General features: G+C 41.5%; 1 protein-coding gene across 3 annotated transcripts in view; it reads right to left on the reverse strand.

The window, feature by feature from the left end:
- Nucleotides 1-25,632, reverse strand: part of CAMK1D (calcium/calmodulin dependent protein kinase ID) — a 206,940-nt gene that overhangs the window by 28,916 nt on the left and 152,392 nt on the right. For all 3 annotated transcript variants that reach the window (XM_021530986.3, XM_021530985.3, XM_021530987.3), the window contains exons 4-6: nt 13,411-13,549; nt 9,136-9,262; nt 1,359-1,434 (exon numbers count right to left, since the gene is read on the reverse strand). In XM_021530986.3, the coding sequence (XP_021386661.1) occupies nt 1,359-1,434; nt 9,136-9,262; nt 13,411-13,549 (342 nt within the window). The remainder of the gene's footprint in view (nt 1-1,358; nt 1,435-9,135; nt 9,263-13,410; nt 13,550-25,632) is intronic.

A 25,632-nucleotide genomic window follows, 5' to 3' on the forward strand; every position in this document is an offset into this window, starting at 1 on the left:
AGAGCCAGGTTTATCTCCAGGCAGCCACATGCAGCAGCTCACAGCCCTCCCATGGGCTGACAGATGGACACATATTTTCATATTTCATATGTTCATGGTGGATATTTGGCAATAAACTGAATACAGACAGCAGCTGAGCCTGGATGTAAGGCAGAGTAGTCCTATCTCCCACCTGCCTCTTCCTTTTCCCACTCTCTGAAACTGGTACTCTGCTAAGTTCTAAAAGAGCATCAGAAAAGACTCCAGCTGCGTCCTGCCATGGCTGGCAAGGGCTAGCCATGTCAACAATCCTGACCCTTAGGACTTCCATAATCAGTTTTTTTTTGGAAAGAAGTAGCTTTGAGTCAGCACACACCATCCTCATCTAAATGAGCACTAAGGGATGGTTTGCAAAGCAGCCTTCAAGGTATTTTGCATCTCTGTGCTCTTCCTCACTGCTGTAGTAGGTCCCAGTGGGCTTTGAACCAAAGTCAGAATCAGCAATGTTGATTTTTACTTTGTTTAGCAAAAGCTTTTTGTATCCTTCTATTGATGGCTGCTCCAAGAGAAATCCATTACCATGTAATTTTTGTACTCAACAAGTTTTCAAAATAGACAGTCAAAAAATTAATGTTTTCAGGAGGATTTTGGTTTAAATAAATAAACAAACACACAAGCAAAAAACAAAGCCACCATCCTATACTATTTAATATAAAACCTTCTTGGTTTGGGTGGCATATAAATTATGCAAATGTAATGCAAATGTAAAGAATGAACATTGCACAGAGTGGATAGCACAGCAGTGAGGTATGTCCTGGCAAAAATCGTCCTACAGCACCATCAAAAAGTTATTCATGTTGACAAGCCATGAAATGTCTGCATAAGGAAAAAGGGAACAAAGTAGGAATGCTTTAACGCTGTGCCTCATTGGAGCTACTTTTTCCTTCAGTCTTGCATAACAGCTGTGACAGTTGTGTAAAACGGAAAAGTAAAAAAAATAAAGCAGTGGTAATGCTGGAAAAGACATTTGTTTCTGTGGCAGCTCAGTGGACACAGCCAGATTTGTTTCTTCTCAAAGTCAATCTGAGCAGGGGACAACAATAACTTCAATAATGTCACAGCCTGGACAAGCCCACATTACTGCACACAGTGTAATTCTGGTGGGACCAAAGATTTTAACAATTAAAGGGTACTACTCCATTTCCTACCACTTTAGCTCAAATTTCAGCCTTTATGCAACTGGGAGGTATCCAGGGTACGTGCTACCCTGTGTCACAAACGTCAGGGATTCATTATTTTGCCCCAGGCTAAGCAGGTGACTCCATGGTGGGACAGCAGGTCCCAAAGGTGCCAGCACTGGAAATTCAAGAGGTACTCACAGGATGTAGGCGATGACCCCGATGGACCAGCAGTCCACGGCTTTGCTGTAGGGTTTCTGGGCCAGCACTTCAGGAGCTGAAAATAAAAAGCCAAACAAGCACATGCTATAAGAGCAGACATTTGAATATGGTCAAAAGGTAGGACTCTGAAACTTGAAGACCTCCAATACCTTGCTTTGCTCTCTAAGTACAGCCCTTGTGTTTGCAAATGTGTCGCGAGGATTTTGAAGGTCATATTCTCACGAGAAAGGATGACTCCAAAAGTAGAGCAAATTCACTTTTTTTTTTTGTCTCCAGGCACAGAAAACAAAACAAAGCACAGAAAAATGTGTGAGAGGCAGAGGGCCATCACCTCTCTGTTCAGGAGGAAAATGAGGCCAGGCTTTGCACGGGGGCAGAGATGCACATTCTCCCTGACAGCATCACAGCTCTGCCAGAGGGGAGTTCCAGAGGCAGCTCAGAAAGGGCAGCGAGTCAGGGAGGAGATCAGCTACATCTGCAGGAGAGGAAGGAGAGCAGCCACCACTCCTTCCAGCAGCTGCTTTCCAAAGCCTGCTGGATGTCAAAGTCACAGGGAGTAATTTGTCCTTCTGCCTCTGGGAGCAGAGACACCTCAGAGGGAAAAATGAAAAGCTGCAGGAACTGGACATGTGCACAAAGGAAGTGAGGCTTCTGCTTCTATAAGTCACCATAGTCTAAATTTTGCTAGAAGCAAGAGTCTGGGAATTTATTTAAACTATTTGTGTATCTCCTTTACTATCCTATACTACTGAGACTTAAAAAGGTGTATTTTTTGTTTGGAATCCTTAAGTATTATGTTTTCCCTGTTGGGACCTTGCAGTGCAAATGCTTAAACCTAAATTTTAAACCCCTGTGACCATAATCTTTTTCATTTAATAAGTTTTTGCCTTTTTCAAAGCAAAACGTCCACAATAATGCAAGAAATCACTAACTGTGGCATTCCTAAAGCAGACTTGCCATACTGGGTTTTAAAAAGTCCAGTATTTCCTTTGAGTAATTTGGAGTTCAAATGCTGGAAAAAAGTAATGAAGTGACAAATCCCAACAAAAACATTTCTTGGGAGTCACACCTTCCTCTGCTAGGAGTCTCACCAGCATTAAAGCACTTCGTTACTTGAAGAAGAGCAAAAAAACAAATTGTGAAGCACAGAGAAGTATTAAAACTCAAGCCCCACATTTAGTAGCTACCTATCCTCTGTTGTACTGGTAGGACTCTTCAAAGACTTATCTTCCTAATCCAGACAAGCCAACAAAAAAAGCCAAGGTCAATACTGCCAGCAAGGTATGGAACAAGAAGAGATAATGAGAGTAAAAAAGACTTTCTGGTGCTTTGGCATGAGGGCTCAGAGAGGGGACTGAAGGAAGAGAATGCATGAGGCAGGTGAGGGCATCTGCATTTGCACAAGCAGAACAATGATGGAAAGGGTCAAATTTCCCCAGGGACATGTTGCAGAACTGAAGAACATTCAGGGGAATGTGGGTAAAATTATAGCTGGCAACCACATTATGAAGACTCTTGAAGATTGGGATATATCCCAATCTGCAGCACAGGTTAAATACTACCCCAATTTTCAAGTCATTCAGCAAATTAGGACCATTGTATGTGAATTGGAAATTGGGACCACTCTCAAGAAATGAGAGAGTTTCCTGTTTTGTTCCATCCCTTGTAATTGAATTTTGTGACAAAATATGAGGAAGAAGGGAGATAATGTTCTCCTGTCTTTATGTGCTGAAATGTCTTCCAACTTTCCAGTCCTTCCAAATTCCCAATATTTTATTCACATTCTCTTCTACCGTTGACTGTCTGTGCCTGTTTACATAACTTTCAAGACTGGTAAACATTACACATCTCATAGCTCCTAAAGAAAATATTATGCAAATGGCTGCTGTGCACCAGTGAGCTCCTGACATTACACAGATATGCCACATTTACATAACAGAAAACAATGCTGAGATGAGGGGATGTGAACTATATAAAGATTTTCCCTCTTAACACATCAAAGCTACGCTGGGGCATTTCTCTCTGTTTTAAAGGAGTGAAGAGCACTGATAGCTGCTGCTGTGGATGGCAGCTCTGAAACAGGTAAGAACAATACAGGGCAAGCATTAATGAAGAAAGGTAGGAGGTTTAAATACTTCTTTAAAGTCCAAATGGCTGCTTTTGATGTTTGCTCCAATAAGCAGCCATGCAGCAGGAGCAGGAGGACACAGCTCAGCATCATCTGTCTCTGATATACGGAAATATTTAATGAGCTGAAAAACAAGTCAGAGAAGCTCTCAGGAATGACAGCAGATCAGTGCCAAGAGGCAAAAGCAGGAGACACAACGAAAAAAATCCAGGAGCTGACAGCATTAAAGATCAACACAGACGGCTGGGGAGACAAAACAGCAGAAAGGAGAAGGGAAAAGCCAAATCTCCCATTTCTGGAGCTGGGTTGATGCCAGCTGAGCAATGGCTTCCACTGCCACACATCCCCAGGGAATCACTCTGGGCTCAAACCATAAACAGTGGTCACCCAGACAGGGAAACCAATGGAGCAAACCTGGACCCTTCCCTCACATCCAGGTAGCTGTTTCAGGCCAGATCAGCATTGCCACAGGCCAGGTACAAGGCGGAGGCTCATTCCACCTTCAGGGACATGAAGATGTGCTTCTCCAGATGATGTTTCAAATGGAGGTTTTAAGGAAAGGTACAGACCAGGACATCTGGAGCCCTTTGAGAACACTATGCCATTACCCTCAGAGAGCACATGCTAATAAGTCCCCTAAAAATGCAGCTGCTGGATGCCAAAAACTGCAATCCATGTTCCTGCAAAGAGCTCAGATGATGGGAATTGCTCTGATACTTTAAGCCTGTTGATCACACTGTACAAGTCATGAGGGTGCCTGTTCTTCACAACAGCCTGTACTACACAGGAAGGGCCAACCCAGTCCCTTTCCTGAAGTCAAAACCTACAAAGTACCCTCCTCACAGTGCAAACAGGCTGAGATGCACATGAAGCAGCTTCACCACAAGACCAGAGTCCTTCTTCCACTGACTCTTGGGGTGAAAACAAGTTCCATTTTTTCACACATCCCTTCAGTGTTCATCTTGTCCTGCTCAGCCAAGACTCTGAAGTTGTAGGCTTTTTCTGAAGGAGAGCAGGATTTCAGCGCAGTAGTGCTGACTTTCTATGCTCCTGTCAGTCTTATTTCACGTTGCTGAGTCAGATTTAAATATCTGCCATGGGTAATAATGCAGTTTATGTTTAGCAGAGGGTAACACAAGTCTTTGTCAGGATTCGGCAGCAGAGCTGAGAAATTGCCCTGTCACGTGCCTGAGCAAATCCTGTTCAGAGTGATTCCCATGCTTCATTTTTACTTTACAGTATCATGAATAATACTGCCTAAAGGCTTGCTAATAAGGATATTCTGAAGGCTTACTGAATATTATTTTCCAACCTTTGACTCACAGGATACCAAACAGGTCAAAATTCAACGTGGAAATCTGTTGCTTACTTAAATGCTGTGGTCTTGCACAGGGCTAAGAGGAACAGGTGGCTTTGGTGAGATCTGAAACTACTGGATTTCTGGTAGAGAAGAGATGAAAGTTGTGAAATGACCTTTCGTAAAAGCACTACAGAAAATGAAAACAGTGAGTGAAGTGGGGTGTATAGGGACCAATCACATAGACAGGATCCAGCCCAATTTTTATGACAGGGAAATAGAAGAAAATTTTACTTGAAGAGGACTGGGACTCAGAGCCAGAATTTTAAATCTCAGTAGGATTAAGATATTAGTCAGCCACAAACACAGCTCATAATTCAGCCTCTCTGCAAAATGCGAGCAGATTGCCTTGATACCTCAGGTTTTAGCTTTTATATTTTTCAGATTCTGTGCTGCTTTAGTGTGTACTTCTGAGCTTCATATTGGGGGACAGTAAGCTCTCTTCACAGAGTAGGGAGATAAAGCAATTCCTTCTCTAGCTGGGGACCAAGGACAAATGATTCAAATCTCAGGCACATAAACAACATGGACTGAAGAGAGAAAAACAAAAAGGAAAGGACTTCATAAGCTAAAGCTATAATTAGACAACTAACTTAAATATGCAAATGGACCAGAACTTATAAAAATGTGAGATCCTGTGACCAGTCGTCCATTTTTTGTGACTATTTCGGATTCATCTTGGGTGCAGACTTGGCTGGGCTCTTGTGTTGCCCAAGGTGTATCCAATGAGGCCTTTTAATAAATCCCTGCTTTATTCTTTATCTCTGTCTAGCCTAGTTCTAGGTCAGCCTTCACAAGGTATCAGCCTCAGACAGACTTTCTAACATTTTTTTTTTTCTAATTTTTCAAGCATCTTGAAAGTCTAAGTTCCATCTGCAGAAATAACCAAAGCTTTTGAGGGATCACCACTCATGGAAAGTCACTCAGTGACACCCAATTCCCAAGCATCCAAAATCTCTTCCGAAGAATTTGCTGAGTGACTGGAGTCACCTCCTGGTGGATGCCCAGCTTGACACACCTCAGGGATGGCTCATTTTCAGCAGGTTTGAACAGCTCCTACATCAAAACTGAGTTATTATATAAGGCCAAGAGCTGACCAGCCCAAATCCATGATGTTTAAAATTATAAATCACTAATGGCATCTTGGGATCTTGCCCATAATCACACACATCACTCAGGGTTTTGAGAACACCACTTCTTCTCCACATTGGACAATGGGTTCAGACCCATGTAGGTCAGTCCTCACACCTAATTTGCAGTGAAATGAGCCACACAAGCTGCCTCACCTTTCCCAATTCCAGGTGCTATCTAAAAGTTGGGTGTCTAGTCCCAGCTCATCACCCAGACTCTTTCCATGAGAAATGGAGATAAGAATGGTAAGCAGATAAGAGAATGCAAGACCCTCTTAGAAAATGTTGTATTGTCAGACCCCCTTTTCAGTAAGCAAACATTTAGATTGGCCTTTTAACAAAAGTGGCTCAGATAATTGGGTTAAATTAGTTTAACCATCAGCTTTTCATCACAGGGCCAAAGTCTCTGACAAAACTCCTGAAAAAATAAGAACTCAGAACTCTTGACAGTAATCTAATCTGCAAGGCAGAGCTTTAAAAGCTGAAGTGCTAATGCACTACTGGTTAGGCACATTTTAGATATAGTCTAAGTTGAAAAGTAATATTTTGATTTTCAGAAAGAAAACTGATATTTTCTAAGGAATTTCATTATAATTACACCCTTCCTTATTCATTAAATTTCCAGACCACATAAACAGGCATTTAGTGTCATAGATACTACTGTTCTTTGCAGATGAAAATAAGAAAAATTGAGATAAAAAATGAAGTACAAGGAGTTGAAAATACATCCTGATCAAGGAAATTAGACAGAAATGACAGGGGGCTTGTAACTACTTGGGCAGCAGACATGAGTTGAGATCAGGACTGCTTCTGAGTCAGAAGCTTGTCCAGCACTTTGCAAAGTGAGATCTGACTGCACCATTTCTGGAGATGAAATATAAATTGTAGCAGATGCCAATGACTTCTAAACAGAGCCCTGGGTGCTTTGACATGTGATATGTGCCTAAACAAACACCTTCCAGCAATTTAAAAGCAAAGTGGTCAAACTGATAAAAAGAATCAATTCTAGTAAGATCTTAGGAAATAGGGTGTTCTGCCTATCTCTGAAGAAAAGCACCAGGAAATTAGTTTGAAGTGATGGATCTCTGAGTGCTACTTAACCTGAGGTAAAATAAGTGGGAAAGAAAAAGCAAAACACAAAAAGAGGTGTCAGACAGGGCACTGGATGGGGCTGTGGCATTTGTCTACCCCAGCCAGGCTGAGGACTTTTATCCATGCTGTGCCATTAGGAGGAATAATTCTTCGTTGGATTTGAGGGCACTTGGCAGGTGCTGCAAGCTGGAGTGACACTGGAAGACATGAAAGCTTTTGGACATGGGCAAGTTGCAGACCACCTATGCAGAAACCACAACATCAGGTGTAACCCTCAAGGAGGACCATTTCTGGGCATCACCACAGTGACCAGCAACAAAAACCTTCTGAGCTTGAAGAATGTGTGAGCAACCTATTGTGTTTTTTTAAAAAAAGTACAGCACTAAAGAGGAGCTGCATCCTGTGCAGGAAAAAAAAAAAAGAAAAAAAAAATTAAAAAAAAAAGAAGTACAACAAATATTTAAAGATGTTTTCTTTATGAAGGAGGGGGAAAAATCCTGTCAGCACTTCAGAAATAAGTGGCCATGACCTCTTGAACCAGGACAAATAAATCCTGTGTTCAGCAAGGCAACAACAAACCTGGAGGCACTTGTGCAGCCATCACAGGCCAGACCATGGGTAATGAGAGCTCTCAAACATCTCACAAAGCACTACAGCTCCTGTCACAGCCTCCAAGAGCTTCCTCTCCAAAGTAGCAAGTTTTCTCATGTTAATAACAATGATGAGAAGCTGCATGAGATCACTCAGAGACCAAGCAGAGTCAGTCCCTCATTTTCACCAGCACTTCAGCAAACTTCATCTAAGCTTTCCTGAGTCTTGAGACTCATTCTAGTCAGCATCCATTCTAGAGCAAAATAAAACATGTCTGATAGGGACAGAAGAGCTGACAGCAAAAGTTATGAAAATTGCTGTCTCAGCTCAATTCCTGCTACTGCTTTGGAAGATTTCCAGTCTGGTGGGATTACACAAGACTGCTACTCAGAGTGCATCATGGCCCATGTCTTAAAATAAAACATTGATGGGAAAAGCACAGAAATCTGTTCTTTTTCCTGATTTTAGTGGGCTAGAATGTGTCTGCACAGTATGAAGATAATGCCCATAAAAAGTATCTGTGACAAATTTGTATCACTGTGTCATAATCACCTATTCTGAGTTGTTGTACCATGATATCATCAGAACTATGAAAAGAGGTGAGGTGGCAGCTGCAAAGTAAAAAAAAGCTTCTGACAGCTGGAAAACATCCAGCCTTTCCTGCTGGAAAGATTTGAGAGAAATCTATCCACTGTCAGTGTCATGGATTTCATGGATACCCCAGAGTTTAATTTTCCCACCTCAGCTGATGATCCTGGTGTGGCAGGAGGCACAGGCTTGCTGGATGTCTTGTACACAAAGGGAGCCATTTAAATGTGTTTGCTCAAACAGACCTCATCACCACCTGCCATCTAATGCTCACTTTCAGCTACTTTAACTGTTTTCAAAGGCTGCTGGTAAACAGGTAGCCTTGTACAATCACTACCAAATGGACAGAAGAGCAAAGAATAAATGACAGAAGACAATTTGACACTGTCCGGGAAGGCCCAAGGATCTAAAGAGGTTTTGCATTTTGACATCTGAGTCAGTAACTTAATGTGATTGCAACAGGATTACTGAACATATCTGAATAAATGCAGCTCCTTGATTTTACTGTCTCCTATCAGGAATCTGGCAAATGTTATTCTTTATGATTAAAATAATACCTTTAATTATGTAAAGTTTTCTAGGTGCTTGCAGGAGCAATACATTTGAGACTATTCTTCCCATGCTCCTGGTGTAGCTAAAGCAAGATCTGTGAAAACTCTCATTCTGCAAAGGTCTGAGAATATTAAAGTGAATCCCACAGACCCAGATCTGGATTAGAGAATTGTACCCCAAAGGGGAAGAGAACACAAGACAGAGCACAGGCAAACGTTAAATTCCACCAAACATCTGTAAAATCTCATGTGCACCATGTACCAGCACCAGAAAATGAGGACTATTTAATTTTCACTAAAATATAAGCAAACCCCTTACCGACATAGCCAGGAGTCCCGCAGGCTGTGGACATCACATCTCCTTTACCCTCCATCTTCGACAATCCAAAGTCACTGATCATGATTTTTGACTCCTCATCCTGGCTGTAGTACAGCAAGTTCTCAGGCTAGAAAGGAGAATAAGCACAATGAGTTTTGAACATGTGAGGTCAGTAACAACAGCTGGTGACCCATGCATTGCATTTGATACAATCCCTAGTCACACCATACACAAACATAATTTGGTTGCCCTAAGCCTAAAGAGTTGTTCTCAAAACCTACATGGAGATCCTCTCCAGATTCCTGTATGGCAACAAATGGAAGACCCTGACACCCTGAGCTTTGAGCAACTTTTCTGGGACAGCAAACTTCTCTTCTGGCACCTCGAATAAGACCTAAGACTAGTCCCTTACTTGTTAAATATCTCTGACACATGTTATCTCATCAGAGTGGCAAAACAGAAGGATTCATTCAAAAGCAAGTAAATATGGCAAATCCAGGCAGTGTACTAAAAAATTTTATACAGTATTTGAAAAAAGAAAAAGGAAAACAGGAGGTGTTAGAGAATTTTTGTATCTTCTCCACTAGAAACAAACTGTTTTGAGAGAGGAAATGCCTTTACAGTTAACAGACTTGAAGCAAGGATATTTCAGCTAGAGCTGATTAGGAAAAAATGCTGAAGGAAAAATGTGCTATGGTACTGAGCACAGCAACTTGTTTATGGCAAGAGAAAACAAGGATCACTCCACAAAGCCCTGTGACTTTTTATACCAGAGTCAGGCAGCTTGGAGAGCCCAACCAGCCTCCATCTGCCCCACACAGTCCTGCATCCATGTGTTTTGAGTGTGCTGCTGCTACACAGCAAAGCTCTTGCTGGGTGCTGTGAGAGCCCAGCTCCTCCCCTGCTTAACATCTGGGCTCATGAAAGGGTCCACAGCTGCAGCACTCAGCCTGCTGGCAATGTGTCTTGGACCTTTGGGTCTTCACCTATAAAAGTGATGGGTGCCCAATGTTTCCAAATAGCCTTGTTGGAGTCTTTTGCCCAAAGCTGGTACAAATGCTGACACGCAGCCTGCTGTGTGCTCCAGGAAATGCTGAGAAGCAGCTGCAGCCACACAACATCCTCAGACTCCCTGGGACACATCCAAGCTTGGATTTGTAAGGAGGAGAAACTGCAGTTCAGCAGCACCAGCATCCAGCTTCCCTTCTCCATCTGCTCTGGGGAAGGGGGGGTTGAAGGAGTGCTGGAGGGGAATGTCCCCATTCAGGAGGTCAAAGCATTTCCTGGCTCCCCAGCCCCAGCATCAAGTGATGGCTTCATCCACAGGACATGTGGAAACATGGGACACGATGGCCATGGGAAGATCTGCAAGCCACAGCTGTGGGCCAGCAGGGCTGAAGTAAAAAGGGAAATTATTTGGTTCCCAAAAATAAATATGCAGTTGTACCATTTATGTTTCTTTCTCATGATACCTTGCAAGACCAGTGCTTTAATTGGTGCTTAACTCTTTTAGGGACTACAGTTTCATGCCATGCTCTGCCCTAGGCTGGAGTCACTCCTAATTTTTACTGGCGCTCTTGTGATCTCCTGAGGGGTCAGTAGACTTGGAATGAATGGAAAAGCAGTTATTTCCTAACAATTTCTGATAACTCACCTCAGGTTCCCACATAGTAAGGCCAAGAAATCTACACATTTAGAAGTCAAAACTGTTTGAAAGAATTCCGTTTCCTCAAGCTAGTTAATTCAAAAAGCATTAACAATGTGGCTCTGTACCAAGTGGAGCTGCTTGAGCCTTTCAGTCCTTTTGTGCATCCTGGAGCTCCCCTGGACATTACCTGCTGCCATTGCTTCTAATCTGCTCTTGCATTACTTAGATCAGAGACTTGGAGCCCAGACCTGCTTTTACCAACTACAGCAAGTACTATTTTGGTATCTGAATAATCACATAATTACAATAAACAATTGTTATGGATGTTTCACGGGTTGTATTTTTGTAGAGTGGATTCTTTCCCACAGTTTCATTTTGAACCTTACACTTATTTTGATATTTTGAAATCACAAAAAGTTTTATTATATCCCTGTTTTTCTCATCATGGTATGTTTTTGCTAACAGAAATTCACAGCAGGCGTTCCTCATATACTATATTTTATGAGTCATTTTGACAATTGATATGGCACTGACAAAAATCTGCAAACAAAAGAGAGAAAAAGAGCTACTCTTTGCTACGAAATACCACTGGAGAAGGTTGGTTTGATCTAAATTCAGCCTGGCCTTACATAAACTCTGAAAGTAATTTGTACGTGAATTTAATTCCCAAATCACCAGACCCCATATTTTATTACAGGAACTTTAAAATAAGATTGTTTTTTTAAATGAGAGGTATAACCTGCTTTAGATTATAAATACAAGAATACCAAGACCTTGTACAATGGAATATCTGAATTAAGAGCTCTTGGAGCTCACTCCAAAAATGCTGGTGGCAGAAAGAAGCCTGAAGTTGTTTCCTAAAAGTTGAATTTGGGAGCAAGATGGTTATGGTAAAATGCAGCACTTCCATACTGGAATTCTGTGGAGCTCTTATAAATATAAGAATTTATGTTTCTATGTTTCTTATACTTCAGCATAAGGACAGGAAATGAACAGGAGCAGAGGGCAAGGTGTGGAGACTGTAAGAGATGGAAGCCTCACCAGTGCCTCGTTACAGGAAACATATTATTTGGGACTGTCTGGACTGGACTGCAGTGCCTCTTGACTCTATTAGTGTTCATTAAACCTTTTTATAAGGCTTATATAAGGCCCATAACCTGTAGCCAAATTCCTCTCTCTTTACAGGGGGAAAATACAAGCTCTGCCTCAACGTCCAAGGAAATTCCTGTTTGGAGCATCCCTCCAAAATAGAACCAGAGGTGTTATTTCCATCACTGAAGTCTTCATTTCTGGCAGTCAACTTTGGCAGAATTAACTATCTCAGGAACTGAACCAACAGTTTTCTTTTGAAATTTGTGGTTTTGTTTCTAGTACCTTCTAATTTATTATTTAAGACACTAAAGTGTTATCAAATCCAAGCCTTTCTACTTGTCTTAATGACAATTAAAATACTGGAAGAAAACAATACAACAACAACATTTAGGGAGGGTTTTTTTTACCTGTAAAGATGAGAGGTTTAGATGTGACAATATGGTGCAGATGAAAGGAAAATCATCTAAATATCACATTGGCACACAATGGTGCTTAGAAAAACCCTTACAGTTAACAAAAACACTCTTCCAAATGATAGGAAATTGCTCAACTTTCCCCCACATTTGTTACCAGTTATTATTAAATAAAAATAAATCTAGCACAGCAAACCTGCAAAATACTTTATAGCAGTGAATACACCTTAGCTGAGATGGAGTTTCTACCTTAATGTAACATTTTGGGTCTAAATGGCTTTTCCTCACATCATACATGCAGAGCTCCCACTGTAACTGCCCTGACTGCAGAGTCCTCATTAAAACCAATTCCATGGGTGTTGGAATCCAGGGCACAGGGAATTTTTCTCTGCCTGTCCTGAGAAGTCCTGATCCCCAGGAGAACACTGCTTTTAACTTTCATTCATGGAGAAAGCTTCCAAGATTTTGGGATGAATTGGAATCTACAAGTCTGTGAAATAGATAGTAGTATAGTTTATTACAGGGTGGAACACTTAAAGTTTTGGGTTTTTAGTATGGAGGTAGACAGAAAACAAGATGGAGGATTTTGGGTGTTGTATGATTTCCTGCTTGTTCTTCATCTGTTCCATTTTCTGCAGTGTTGGTGGCACAGAGTGATTGGTGAGAAAGAACTGCAATTCAGATGTTGCGTGAACAGACAAATTATTAGTTATTGGTAGAAAGGTAGAAATAAAATAGGTTCTAAGAGTTAATTGGACAAAATAGCTTTAAAAGACCTTGAACCTGTGTGTCTTGTGACTTTAGTACCTTTTCTTTGTATGCTAAGTCTGATATGTAGACTGAACTGAACTGTAGGTGTGCTGAGCTTTTGATAAGAGAAAAATAAACAGCAACCTGAAGACTGAAAAAAAACAAAAGTCCCATTCATCTCCCAATCCTGACACAGAACTTTTTAAGGGGGATCCTTCTGGGGTGGGGTTTCCAGGAGGCTTTGGAGCATCTCTCCTATGGTACCACCTTACTGGAACAGCCAGTGCCGGGGCACACGTGTTTGTTAGGCGCACACAATTACACAGCCTTCACTAACATTGCCCAGGGCACAGAGTGGTGCTGTGGCCATACCTTGAGGTCCCTGTGCACGATGCCCATGCGGTGCAGGTAATACACAGCGTCCAGGACCTGCCGGATCAGGGTGCTGGCGTCCTTCTCCGTGTAGAACCCCTTCTCCACAATGCGGTCGAAGAGCTCTCCCCCAGACACTCTGGAAAACACAACAGGAAGTAGAGGTGTGAGGATGTGCTCTGTAATGCCCTTTCTGCATCATTAAAGGATGGTCAAGGCCATGCAGTAGGCACAGGCAGCCAGAGCAGATCTGGGGCTCCCCCGCTGTCCCAAGGAGGGCCATGAGGATGGTGAAGGGTCTGGAAGGGAAGCCTTATGTTTAGGGGCTGAGGTCTCTTGGTCTGGTCAGCCTGGAGAGGAGACCTCATTGTGCTCTTCAACATCCTCATGAGGGGCAGTGGAGGGACAGGCACTGGTCACTTCTCTGGTGTCCAGGGACAGGATCCGAGAGAATGGCCTGAAGCTGAATCAGGGGAGGTTTAAATTGCATATCAGAAAAAGGTTCTTCATCCAGAGAGTGGCTGGGCACTGGAACAGGCTCCCCAGGGAAGTGGTCACAGCACCTGACAGAGTTCAAAAGCATTTGGACAATGCTCTCAGGCACAGGGTGGGATTGGGGTGTCCTGTGCAGGGCCAGTTCAACTCAGTCATCCTGACGGGCCCCTTCCATCACAGCGTATTCTTTGGTTCTCTGAACTGAGTTTGATTTTCTCCAAAGACTGGTCAGGCTATAATGGAAAATCCATCACACATCAGGGAGTGGTTAAAGACCCACCAGCACTTGCAGAGGGAATCACAATCATACCCCAGCAAAAGCCAGGGGAGCAGATCCTGCTTTCCGTGCTGTCCCACCCTAGAGAACTTTGCATAGGCAGTTCCATCTGCTGATGCTGGCCCACTCAGGCTGTAAAGCTTCCACCTTTTATGATTCCTTGGGGTTCACTTTTGACTCCACTGACCAAGGCTTGGGGTTTGCCCCAGAGGAATGATCCCATTCTTTCCCCACTAGCGAGTGAAATGCATTCAGGGGTTGCTGCCACTACCTATAGAGCATTAGTTTATTAAAGTAGCCTGCACTTCTGACAATTTTAAATGCTCTCAGAGGCCCCCTCCTTTACTCACACACATATGTATGCTCATTTATCTGCAGTCACAAGCTCTTTAGTCAGAGCACAGCCTCTGCCTGGCACTGGTAGGATACAGTTATTGATGAGGAACAGAGATTATCAGTGCAATTCATCACCAGATGACACAAATGAGGAAAGTATTCCACAACTCAAAGAGGAAAGAAAATAAAACTTTGACATCCCACTATTTAATGTCTCCTCTACTGCATTTTTTTCCCTGCCTTGCTAGAAATAACACGTTCTGAACCCAATTTTAAATAAAGAATGGCACATTAAAACTCCCTGGAGGATTATCTGAGGAAACAAAAGAGGAAAGAAATGTCTGAGTAATTGAAATAATAAAACTGTCAGCAAAAAACTGCCCTACTAGGGTAAATAAAAGATTTCCATTTTAGCAAGCAAAACCTATTAAAAAATAAAATGTATGCGATATGTTCCTTCAGCAAGTTACACCACTTAGCATATCATAAATAGCACAGTAAAACTTTCTTTAAAAACAAACCTAATAAAGGGAAAATAACAAATTATTACAGTCATTAAATGCATATGGACTGAGAGCTTGCCATTACACGAACACTAGGTAATTCAGCCACTCCAGGCAATAATCTGCTTGAATAATAACATGAAGTCACTTCCTAGGGAAGTTTGGAGCCTGAATGGGAGAGAATGCTACCACTAAAAATGAACACATTCAGCTCAGAAAATGAAAAGCAACCTTAGAAGAAAAAGAAAGAAACCAGATAATCCTTCTATTAAGTGCTAGGCAAACAAAACAGTTTACTAACTTACTGGCACTATATTGCAACTGCAGGAAAGGTGAAGTCCACCCAGGGTCTGAAGTCCACCAGCAGCCTGAATTAAATCCCCTTCTTTCCTAGTTTCTCACAGCAGGAGTTGTATTTCTCACATACACATATTTATACATAGATATGTGTAAATACACAGCGTGCTGCTCCAAGCCCTCTGGGCCCAGCCCGTGCTGTGCCCTGCCAGGGAGAGCAGACACACCTCACCCTCACTGCTCACTGAAGGCAGATACGATTTTATTGAATATGGCTCCTATTAGCTGACTGTCTTTATATTTCCTTTGCAGTCTCTTTGTTTCCTGTGGACTGACTGCACTGAAAATTGAGCCCACGCAGTCATTAATATCACTGAATACAACACATTTCCCCATAAAAATGCAGTGTTTGCTGTTTTGCACTTTTATACAGTTACTTTTGTTACACTCAAGCAATGGACTGCTTTAGTAGATACCAATTTACATCACGTGCTTTCCTGCACAAGGAAACTCTCCTTTGATCTTTGTGGAGAGTGTATTTCCACAAAATATTTTTCACTAAATTGACAGAATTTCCTTCCATGCCAGCTCACTCCCTGCCCCTCTTATGCCTCATTCTTTAATTGAAGGCTTTTCTTAGTCAGATTTAGTCCAGTGGATCTACTTGTACCCTGGCTCAGTCTGTTTATAATTTTATTTCAACACATGGAAAATATTTGCAACCTCTTAAATGATGCACTGCAAACCAGAGCTTAACCCAAGCACTCAGGAGCAGCCCTTATATTTGCAGGTACTTGTTTATTGAGAATGTTGCAGCATCCCAGGTACATGCAGAGAGCCAAGTGCTTCTCTTTATTAGTGTGGTGACTCTGTGTTATGGTGCATTACACATTTGCACTCATGTCTAGGGTCTCCCCGATGAGGGCAAGATTCCTGGCTGAGTTCCACCTCCCTGAGATGCTCTTCAACTCACACCCAAGGTCATGGTTACTTTCCCTATGGAGCTTATGTCCTTATGGCTTTTCTCCTCCAGGACAGGGTTAACTCAAACACGATGTCATTGGGAATGCCACTCCCTGCATGGCACCCAGGGACTGACATAAATCAGTGCTGTCACAGGAGTAAACCAGCAAAGGCAGCTGTGGGAGAGCATCTGAGCTCTAAACTCATGGTGGAGATGTGGCCTGTTGCTGGTCTTGATCCCAACCCACTCTGCCCTGCTGAGCTGGGACTTGGCATTTGTTCTGAGCAGACCTGGGCACTCATAAAGTGCTGCTGCAGTTTGTTCCAGTCTTTAATACTCTGGAATAATTATTTTCTCTTTAATGGAACCATCCAGCTTTGCCCTCTCTATGGCAATTTTGAAACAGAATTGAAACTGCAGGCAGTAAAAGTAGAATTAAGTCTTTGTTTTAAAGGAATTTAAGACAGAATTTTCTGTCCAGAAAGAGAGAGTATTTGGTAATTCAGGGAGGGATTTCTCATTAGTGGAAATTAGAGGACTGCTCCTGTCTTGCAGCTGGCACTGGCTCACAGAGCTGGACACACAAACAACAGCAAAAGGAACCTTTTTCCCCTGATGATTTTGATTTTGGTTCCCAGCAAAGAAAAAGTCAGAGGACAACTAGCCAAGTTCAGCTACCTTAAAAGCATTTAACTCTGGAGCAGCTCAAGTGTCATGCTGTGATCCAGGGCAGCTTCAGCCCTGCCCAGGGACTCAGAGTTGGTCAAAACTCAGCAAAGCAGCCACAACTGCCTCTTCTGTATGGACGTGCCAGCTGGGGCTTCCTGGATGGAACGTGTGGCTCCAGCCCTTGGTTTTCTCAGCCACTGAGCAGTGGCTTTTCCCTGGTTCTCCAAGCAGCTGGATAAAAGCCCAGCACTTGGAGAAGGAGCTGACCCAAGTGTCCCCATGGCACATGGAAACCCCAGAATATGCCTTGCCTGCCTCCAGCAACAAGAAACAATTTCAAAACAATGACCAGAAGAATAATTTAGTTTAGAATGAAAAAAACATTACAAGACCCAGCCATAAATGCAAATACTTTAACTCCTACTACATCTTTCACCCGAGGCTACGTGCCTTTAGTACATATTACTGACTAGGCACATGGAAAAGGCCAGAAAAAACATTTGAGGTAAAAGGAAATAGGATTTGAGGGGAGGAGGGCAGTCACTGCCCTGGTCCTGCTGGCCACACTGCTGCTGGTACAGGCCAGGATGTAATTCCATTAACACCCAGTTTGAGGAAGGACAGTAGAATCCAACTTGACCATGTGATAAAAGAGACATTATCTGCAATTCCACTGGGGAAACAGATTGCACTCTGTTTCCAGGGTTTCCTGAGATAAGAGCTTCCAGATTTAGTGTTTCATTAAGGAGACTTCATGTATTGATCATGCAGATGATACAAATCTTTCAGAGGACCTAGGTTGGTGATAGGAGTGTAGATGTAGGAGTTTGCAATAAATTCCTAGATTTCTAATTCCTGTATTTATAATATTTTATTTTCCTGGCTGGATTTGGGGGTTTTGCTTCTTGTTTCTTCCCAGTTTGATGTTTAAATGCAGATCTAAACCCCCAGCACAAGCTGCCACACTGAGTGGCTCAGTTTAAGACAGGTTTCAAAAAACTTTGAAAATACCAATGGTTTTGTACATGGACAAGCTACCTTGTTAATTGGGCTCTCAGCGTGTACACTGTTGGCTGAACACCCTGCACAGACAGTAAAAAAGGACCCTGAAAGACCTTTCAATGCTTATTAGAGGCAAAAGAGAGGTCACTCTAACAGTGTCCTAGTAATTACTCAGGCTCTGTTCAAGGATTGGTGTCAGTCCTTGACACTACAGTTTCCATATTTGTGCCTCTTCTAATTTATAGATGTAACTCATGAGAGGCGAGGAAACATTTCAGCATTACAGAATTCACAGAATTCACAGAATGACTGGGTTGGAAGAGACCTTCAAGATTATCAAGTCCAACCCATGCTCCAACACCTCAACTAAACCATGGCACCAACTGCCACATCCAGTCTTTTTTTAAACACATTACTATTACATTTAAACACATTACTATTGCACCTTCCCTTTACATTAGCCCATTTCACCATCAGTTCATCAGGAAAGAACCAAACTGGCAAACAAAAAGAAAACAGACAATGCTGCAGGTAAAGAGAAAGGGCATTATTAAATTTTTTCCAAAGCATCCGATTCCTCTGCAGCACTGTCAGGAAAGCAGAAGGTGCAATGTTTCAAAGAAGTACTTTGATGAAAAATGAGAACCAAACAAAAACTCTCATGCAATTTAAGGCCCCTAAACTCATAAACAGAAAACAAGAGGCCATCTCTCTGAATTTCTGGTGTTTTTGCCAGCAGAGTGAAACTTGCACCTGCACACTGCAGGTCATGGTACCAGGTACCTGCCGGACTATCACCTCAGTGGAGCTGCCTGGTGGGGGACATCCCCACATATGTTAGCTTTCAGATGAATAAATAAATGAATAAAAGATCAAATAAACACTGGAATTAAAAATAAGTTAGTCATATTAATGTGTTCATGTTACCCTTTCTTTCTCTTGGTGGGACTCTCTGTGTGTACAGATAAATCCTCTCATTTCTTCACCCCTGCATTCCCCACTGTTACCAAGTGTAGGAACCTTTCTGCTTGTTTTAGGAGCTCGAAAAATAACACCCTTTGAAATATCTTCATTGACTTCTTTGCCATTTGGCAAAATACTGATGCTTTTCTTCCTCTTTTGTACTACAGGCTAGAATTGCTCTGGATCATTTACTCCTTGACAGTTTAATTGCTTTTTATCAGGAGTCTTATTGATGAACTCATCAGTGGTGGATTTTCATGAAGAATCCAAGCAAAGCTATTCAGAGCTTGTTGGCTTTTCCCTCCAGAAGAGTGTTAAGTTCACCTGATGCTTCCATGCAGCTTAAGATGCATTCTTCACAGGACAAGTCACCAAAGCACCATACATCATACTGGGTTAGAAGAACCACCCTGTAAAGGCAGACACATCTCTAGGGATTCACTAATACTGTTTAAACTTGAATATTGGGGATACTAAACAAAAAAGAGGACTGATATCAGAAATTAGAGCAGGAGGCCTCCCAGGACAGTATGAAAAGTAAGTTAAATATGAGCATTACCCTAGAATTGTGAGCAGCTTATCTATCAGAAGTTACATATTCACAGTTTCCTACAATATAAATCAGAAACAGCACAGAACTCAGCATGAAGCTGAAGTGTGAGGGGAGATAAGAAAGATTGAAGGGACTATTCCTGAGAAGTTCTGCCTTTGAGTATTAGATTTCTCTAATGAAGGAATTCTTATTAAGACAAATAATTCAGTTTTTAAATGTATTTTGTTTTTAATGGAAGGCTTTTCTGTTTGGCTTTAAAATTCCTCTGCATTGTGAAAAATGCATGAGAACCAGAAAACAAACCTGGCCAATGTGGTATTTGAAAGGAAAGAGAAATTTGCCACCCTCATCTCATTGTTCAAATGAAGCAACACATAAAAGGAAAATGAGTAAACAGATTAATAGATTTTAGACCTAGAAAGGAACATTATGATTATTTAGTCTGACCTCTTGCAAATAGAAGTATGTGATGAAAATTCTCCTTGTACCAATAATCTAGAGTGTTAATCAGGCAGGGACAGATATTGTTACAGAATTACTGTACAGCCTTCAGAGATTTGCTTTATTCAGTAAATATGTCAGAAAACTGCCCTGGCTTTCTCATTTGCAGCACATCATAAAATATACAGCTTGAAAAAGGCGAGGATTTTCCTCATTATTGTATCTTTAAATCACCCAGCTTAAAATCTGCTGGTAACATGAATATATATACTCCAAGGCCACTAAAGAAAGGACACAGGATTAGTTTTGGCTTATTTTTCTAGAATGCAGGAGTGTGCATATGGCAGGGAGGGATGGATAGATGTTAGCACCATCTCCTTTATAGTTCTGTTAATTATTCAGGCTGGAAAAGACCTTCAAGAACATCAAGCACAACCTTTGACCAAACGCTACCATGCCCACTAAAATATATGTTCAAGTGCTACAGCAACTCCCTTTTTGAACATTTTCTGGGATGGCAACTCCACCACTTCACTGGACAGCCTGCTGCAGTGCTTGCCAATCTTTGAGTGAAGAAAATTTTCCTCATATCCAACCCAAACCTTCTCTGGTGTGACACAAAGTCATTTTGTCTTGTCCTATCAAGAGTTTCCTGGGAGAAGAGATCTCACCTCATTACAGCCTTCTTCCAGGTTGTGTAGAGAAAATGCAATGCAACATTGCATGGTATTTAATCTGGTTTTTCAGCCCTTTCACCACTGTGATGATGGCTCCTCCAAAGGGCTGCTCTCCACCCCGAGGGGTTGTTTGGGAAACAATTGGGCAAAAATGCTGTGGACATTTTTCTGAACCAAACTGAGCAAACTAATTTTCCTCCTGCATTAAAAGTTTCATGTGACATTTGCTGAGCAGCTGTAGTGAGGTTGTGCTTTGGAGAACAGACCTCTGTTTCCACTGGGGCAAGACTCTGAAGTCTCTGGAAAGCTCTGCTCAGGGATGTAGCACAGTTTGGCAGTTAAAATCTTTGGAGACAGCATTTTCCTTCACAGAATCCCTACTGCAGAGATCTTTTGAGGTCCATGATTATTCAAGGTCAATGCTGTTTTGTTTTATTCAATTTTTTTTTCCATATTCAAAGAGTCAACATTATATTCAAAATTTCCCCATGTCCTATCAGCTGTAAAAGGTGTGACTGAATCAAAGGCAACCAAATGACAAAGGACATCAGGTTTTAAAGTCTTTTATGATTACACTATTCTTATGACAGCCCTTTAAATGCCAGCAGCCATCTTGCCCCTGTCTGTGCTCATCCCCCCAGGCAGTGGTGCATGGATAGATGGGACCTGCCAGTGGCAGCAACACTCCCTCAGTGCTGCCATCATGACAAGGCACAGGAAAGAAGCCAGTGCTTCCACTGAAAACACCACCATGCAGTCAAATCCTAAAATATAATCACAAATTTGCACATTTCCATCACTCTGCTGAGGTCTGCAAACACCATGATGTGCAGAAGATGGGCACATCCTTTCTTCCAGTCTTCTGAGCTCCTACAGTTTGATTGGCACCTCCACAGGAATCAAGGAATCATCCTGGGATTAGCAAGTGGATCACACTCAAGCGGGCTCCTTGTTAGTTGAAAAAGGAGCTGTGGAGGGTGGTGAAACACTGGCACACGTTCCCAGACTGGGGTGGATGTCCCATCCCTGGAAACATCAAAGGTCACATTGGACAGGGTTCTGAGCAACCTGATGTAGTTGAAGCTGTCACTGCTCAGTGCAGGAGGGTTGGACTGGGTGACATTTGAGGTCCCTTCCAACCCAAATTATTCCAAGATTCTATGACAGAGGTTGGCACTTCAGCCTGTTTATCTTCATGGTTCTACATTAAATGGAAAGGCAAAGCTGCAGCCCAACAGTGGTGACTTTTACCTGTCACATCCCTGCAAACAATGTACTCAGCAGTGAAAAAACCAGCATTTTTTAAAATGTCATTAAAAAATACACAGTATGTATTAAATACCTCAAAAGCATCATTTTAAAAGAAGGAATTGATCACTGGTTTATTCACTTCAATCTGTGGGATGTCAGTAAATCAGTCCACTCTTGCTCATTGTGTGTGTGTGCATATATATGTGTGTGTGTGTGTGTGTGTGTGTGTGTGTGTGTGTGTGTGTGTGATCTTGTTGCCTCAATTTTATTCACTTTGCTTCTAGAAAACAGAAAAGTACAGCTCTGGAGACAAACCACTGCTCAAAACACATTTTCCAGTATCTAAGGGCTGGAACAATGTATTTCCTAACTGCTGTCTTATTCCTCCATCTCTCCATAAAATTAGTGGACAGTTAAAATCTGGAGGAGATTCTTCACCTGACAACAATTTAAAACTAGGTCATGTTTCACCACTAATAGGTTTGGTTTCTTTTCCTTTTCACTTGTTTTCCAATGGAAACCAACCTGGATGTCCTGCCAACATTAACTAGGAAGAACAGACCTAAAAATAATTAAAACTGATGCAACGAAAATGGATACTGTAAATTACACAATAGATAGTAAATAACTTTGAAATATAAGGTGAATGCAGCACTGAGAATTGTACTAAATAACAGAAAGGAGCACAGGAAAGTGCAATAAAGTCACTCTCAGCTGGAGCTTAAACAGCCCAGATTTTCACTGAAATATATTTAATAGAAATTTGGGGTGGTGTGTATATTCCTTCTTCTGAGATTGACTTTTTTTCCCTTTGCTTTCTCACAAGCAAGTTTGCAGGCAGATATCATCAGAGAAATAGCCAATGTAAAGACAGTATTGCCTGATATGTGTCTCAGTGCAGAAAGAGCTTTGAAAACTCTTATACCCCCTGTATCTCACATAAATTCTACTTTTTTTCAGCTTATTTGTAGGATGCACAAGATTGAACCATCCCTTTGTCCTAGAGAAATACAACCCTGAAAAATTTATTTTGAACCAGAAAAAAAAAAAGGGAGAAATACTCTCAATTGGTCAAGATATATTGTTGCAAATATCAACTTTCCAAGTAGCTTGTAGAAACAATAAATTGCAAGGTAAATATTAAAACCAAACAGACCAACTTAAAGTTATATAGGTATCTTTTATGTTTTATCAAACTGTTGCAACAACTATATATACATTTAAAGTGTCATTATTATGCTCTCCAGCTTTTGAGTGCCAAGAAAGTTGCAGAGAATTGATAAAGAAACTTCAGAATGCTAATTGTTTATAATGAAATATTTCTTAAGAAATGTACAAATAACTCAAGTACAAGGAAAAAGTCATTCTATATGCACTATTTTAGAATATACATTTTTCATAAATATCAGGAAATACACATTGGAGTTTAAATATATATTGAAGTTATCAAGGACAATTCCCTGAAATACTCGGTGGCCATGAAAAATCAAGCAGAAGGTTTAGGAGAAAAATGAGTGCAAAACAGAAAATAATTTGTCCTCCTAAACATTCATGAAACACTCCCACCTTCAATAGTTTTGACAAAGTTCATCTCACCAAATTTTGCAAATTTAGACAATAAGCACCTGTATGGGTGCTACCACACTCTTCTCCTCCAGCCAGCACAAGGAAGGGAGCGTGTCTAGGGTGTGAGGAGCAGAAATGTCCATTTCTGTGTTCGTTTGGACAAATCCCAACTTGATAATCCCCATGGAAAGAGTCCTCAAGATGCTTTGGCCAAAACTATAATCAAACCTGGGGAAGTACAGAGAGGAAAAGCAAGCAGGACCAGAGAGCCTCTCTGTGAACAGAGAGAACGTGTTTTAGAAGGAAAAGAGATGGTAGAGAAGAACACGCTACAGAATCAAAGATCCACAGAAACATGGAATTATTTAGGCTGGAAAAGATCGCTAAGATCACCAAGTCTGACTCTTAACCCAGCACTGCCAAGTCCACCACTAAACCAGTCATGAGAAGGATGGAGCGTGGACAAGGGAAATATAAATAATTGTTCCACAGCACAGATAAGAAATGGGGGACCTAATGGAATTAGCAGGTTGTGGATTTAAGACAAAAGCCTTCGTCATCTGAAGAGCCATCCTGGAACAGATGAATCTTTGGTATGACCCAATACAACTGCACTCACCTTCTTATGTTTATGCTCATCAAATTAATTATTGAATTATTTCACTCAGCTCTGGTCTGAGTGTGCATACCTACATTAAGGGAGTCTTTTGATTCTTTCACTTAAATCAAATACGACAGATTCATAGATTTTAAAACCTTTATGATAATCTAATCTGACTCCAGACAAAACAAAGGCAGTACAATTCTTACCTCTGATCCATTGCTCCTGGCTGGACAAAAGACTATCATTTAGCAGTGTAGACAGGCTTGACTTAGAATATATCACTAATCCCTTGTCTGCTCTGTCCAGCAGTTAATTACACACACTGACTAATTACACTGAAGTTTTTTTTCCAATGGTAATTTCAGATGTTCTGTCACTGGAATCCTTTCAACACTGCCTGCAGACTTTTTAGCTGTATTAGAGAAACTTTACTCTATTTAGGTCTTGGTAACCTCATTCTTTTTGCTTCTATCTGAAGTTTCTCCCCAAAAAAGTTATATTCAACAGCCACCTAAGATATCCATTGAGAAGAGCTAACTAGAAGCTGAGTGATGCTCATTTCCAGTTCTCTATTTGGAATGTTAAATTACCATGTTAAGAATCTTCATTTACATATGCATCAATAATAAATTATCTGTTCCTGGACAGGATATTGACCAGTACTAAGTACCTGTATTTCAGAATTGAACCAAATATAGCATAAACAGAATGTACAGTTTTCAATTGCTTACTTCTCAACATCATTTAATCACTCTGCTTCATCTTGTGAGTTTATCTCACTGCTATTCAATCAAGATATTCTTGTTTTCCACAGTGAAGAGTGCAATTTTGAGTGGTGTAGAGACACACCAATCTAATTCCTTACAGCCTGGACGCAATCTCAGCTAAATAAAACTTACACGACTGTTAAGAGCAATACTATATATTTAGCCAGTAAATTCAGTTTCAAGGGGGCAGTTTGTAATGTCACTGAAGGAACAGGAGAAGCAGATAGTTAATTTGGAAACCTAAGGATTGTACATAAATTGATTAATCTTCTGCCCAGTCCCCTCTAAAGGGGGACAGGGTGCACAGGACATGGTGAGTGAAGATGAGCCAGATCACACCTGTCAAAAACAGTTTATGGCAAACACACTGGTCTAAATCCCACTGCTTCAAACCCACTGTAACCCACAACTGCTGAGCTCTGCTCGATGTGCCCCACCTGGGGCTTTCACCTACGTATGAACCCCAGTTTTTCACGTCACCCACTCCTTCCCAGCTCCCTCCACGCACAAAGCCTGTGAGTGGGTTCATGATGCTGCTTGTGCATTGCTGAGGGGCCAGGAACAGCACAGGCAACTAAAGTTCCATGTTTATTTGCAGATGGCCAGCTGCCCTCTCCCATTAACAACAGCTAATTTCCAAACTGAGCCCTTTGCACAGATAAGGCACAGCAGGGACCAGCAGGACCTGCTGATTTATTGTGCTTTGGCTGGAGGGTGGGCAGCACAGATATTCTCTCACGGCCTTGAGGGAAGATTTATGATGTACAAAAGAGGCAGTTTCTTAAAAAAAAAAAAAAAAAAAAAAAGCATCTGGTCCTAATTCTTGATACTCTCAAAAAACTCCTCAGAATTCAGGC

This window comes from Lonchura striata, chromosome 5 (genome assembly GCF_046129695.1).
Source record: "Lonchura striata isolate bLonStr1 chromosome 5, bLonStr1.mat, whole genome shotgun sequence".
In the NCBI taxonomy this organism is placed as follows: domain Eukaryota; kingdom Metazoa; phylum Chordata; class Aves; order Passeriformes; family Estrildidae; genus Lonchura; species Lonchura striata.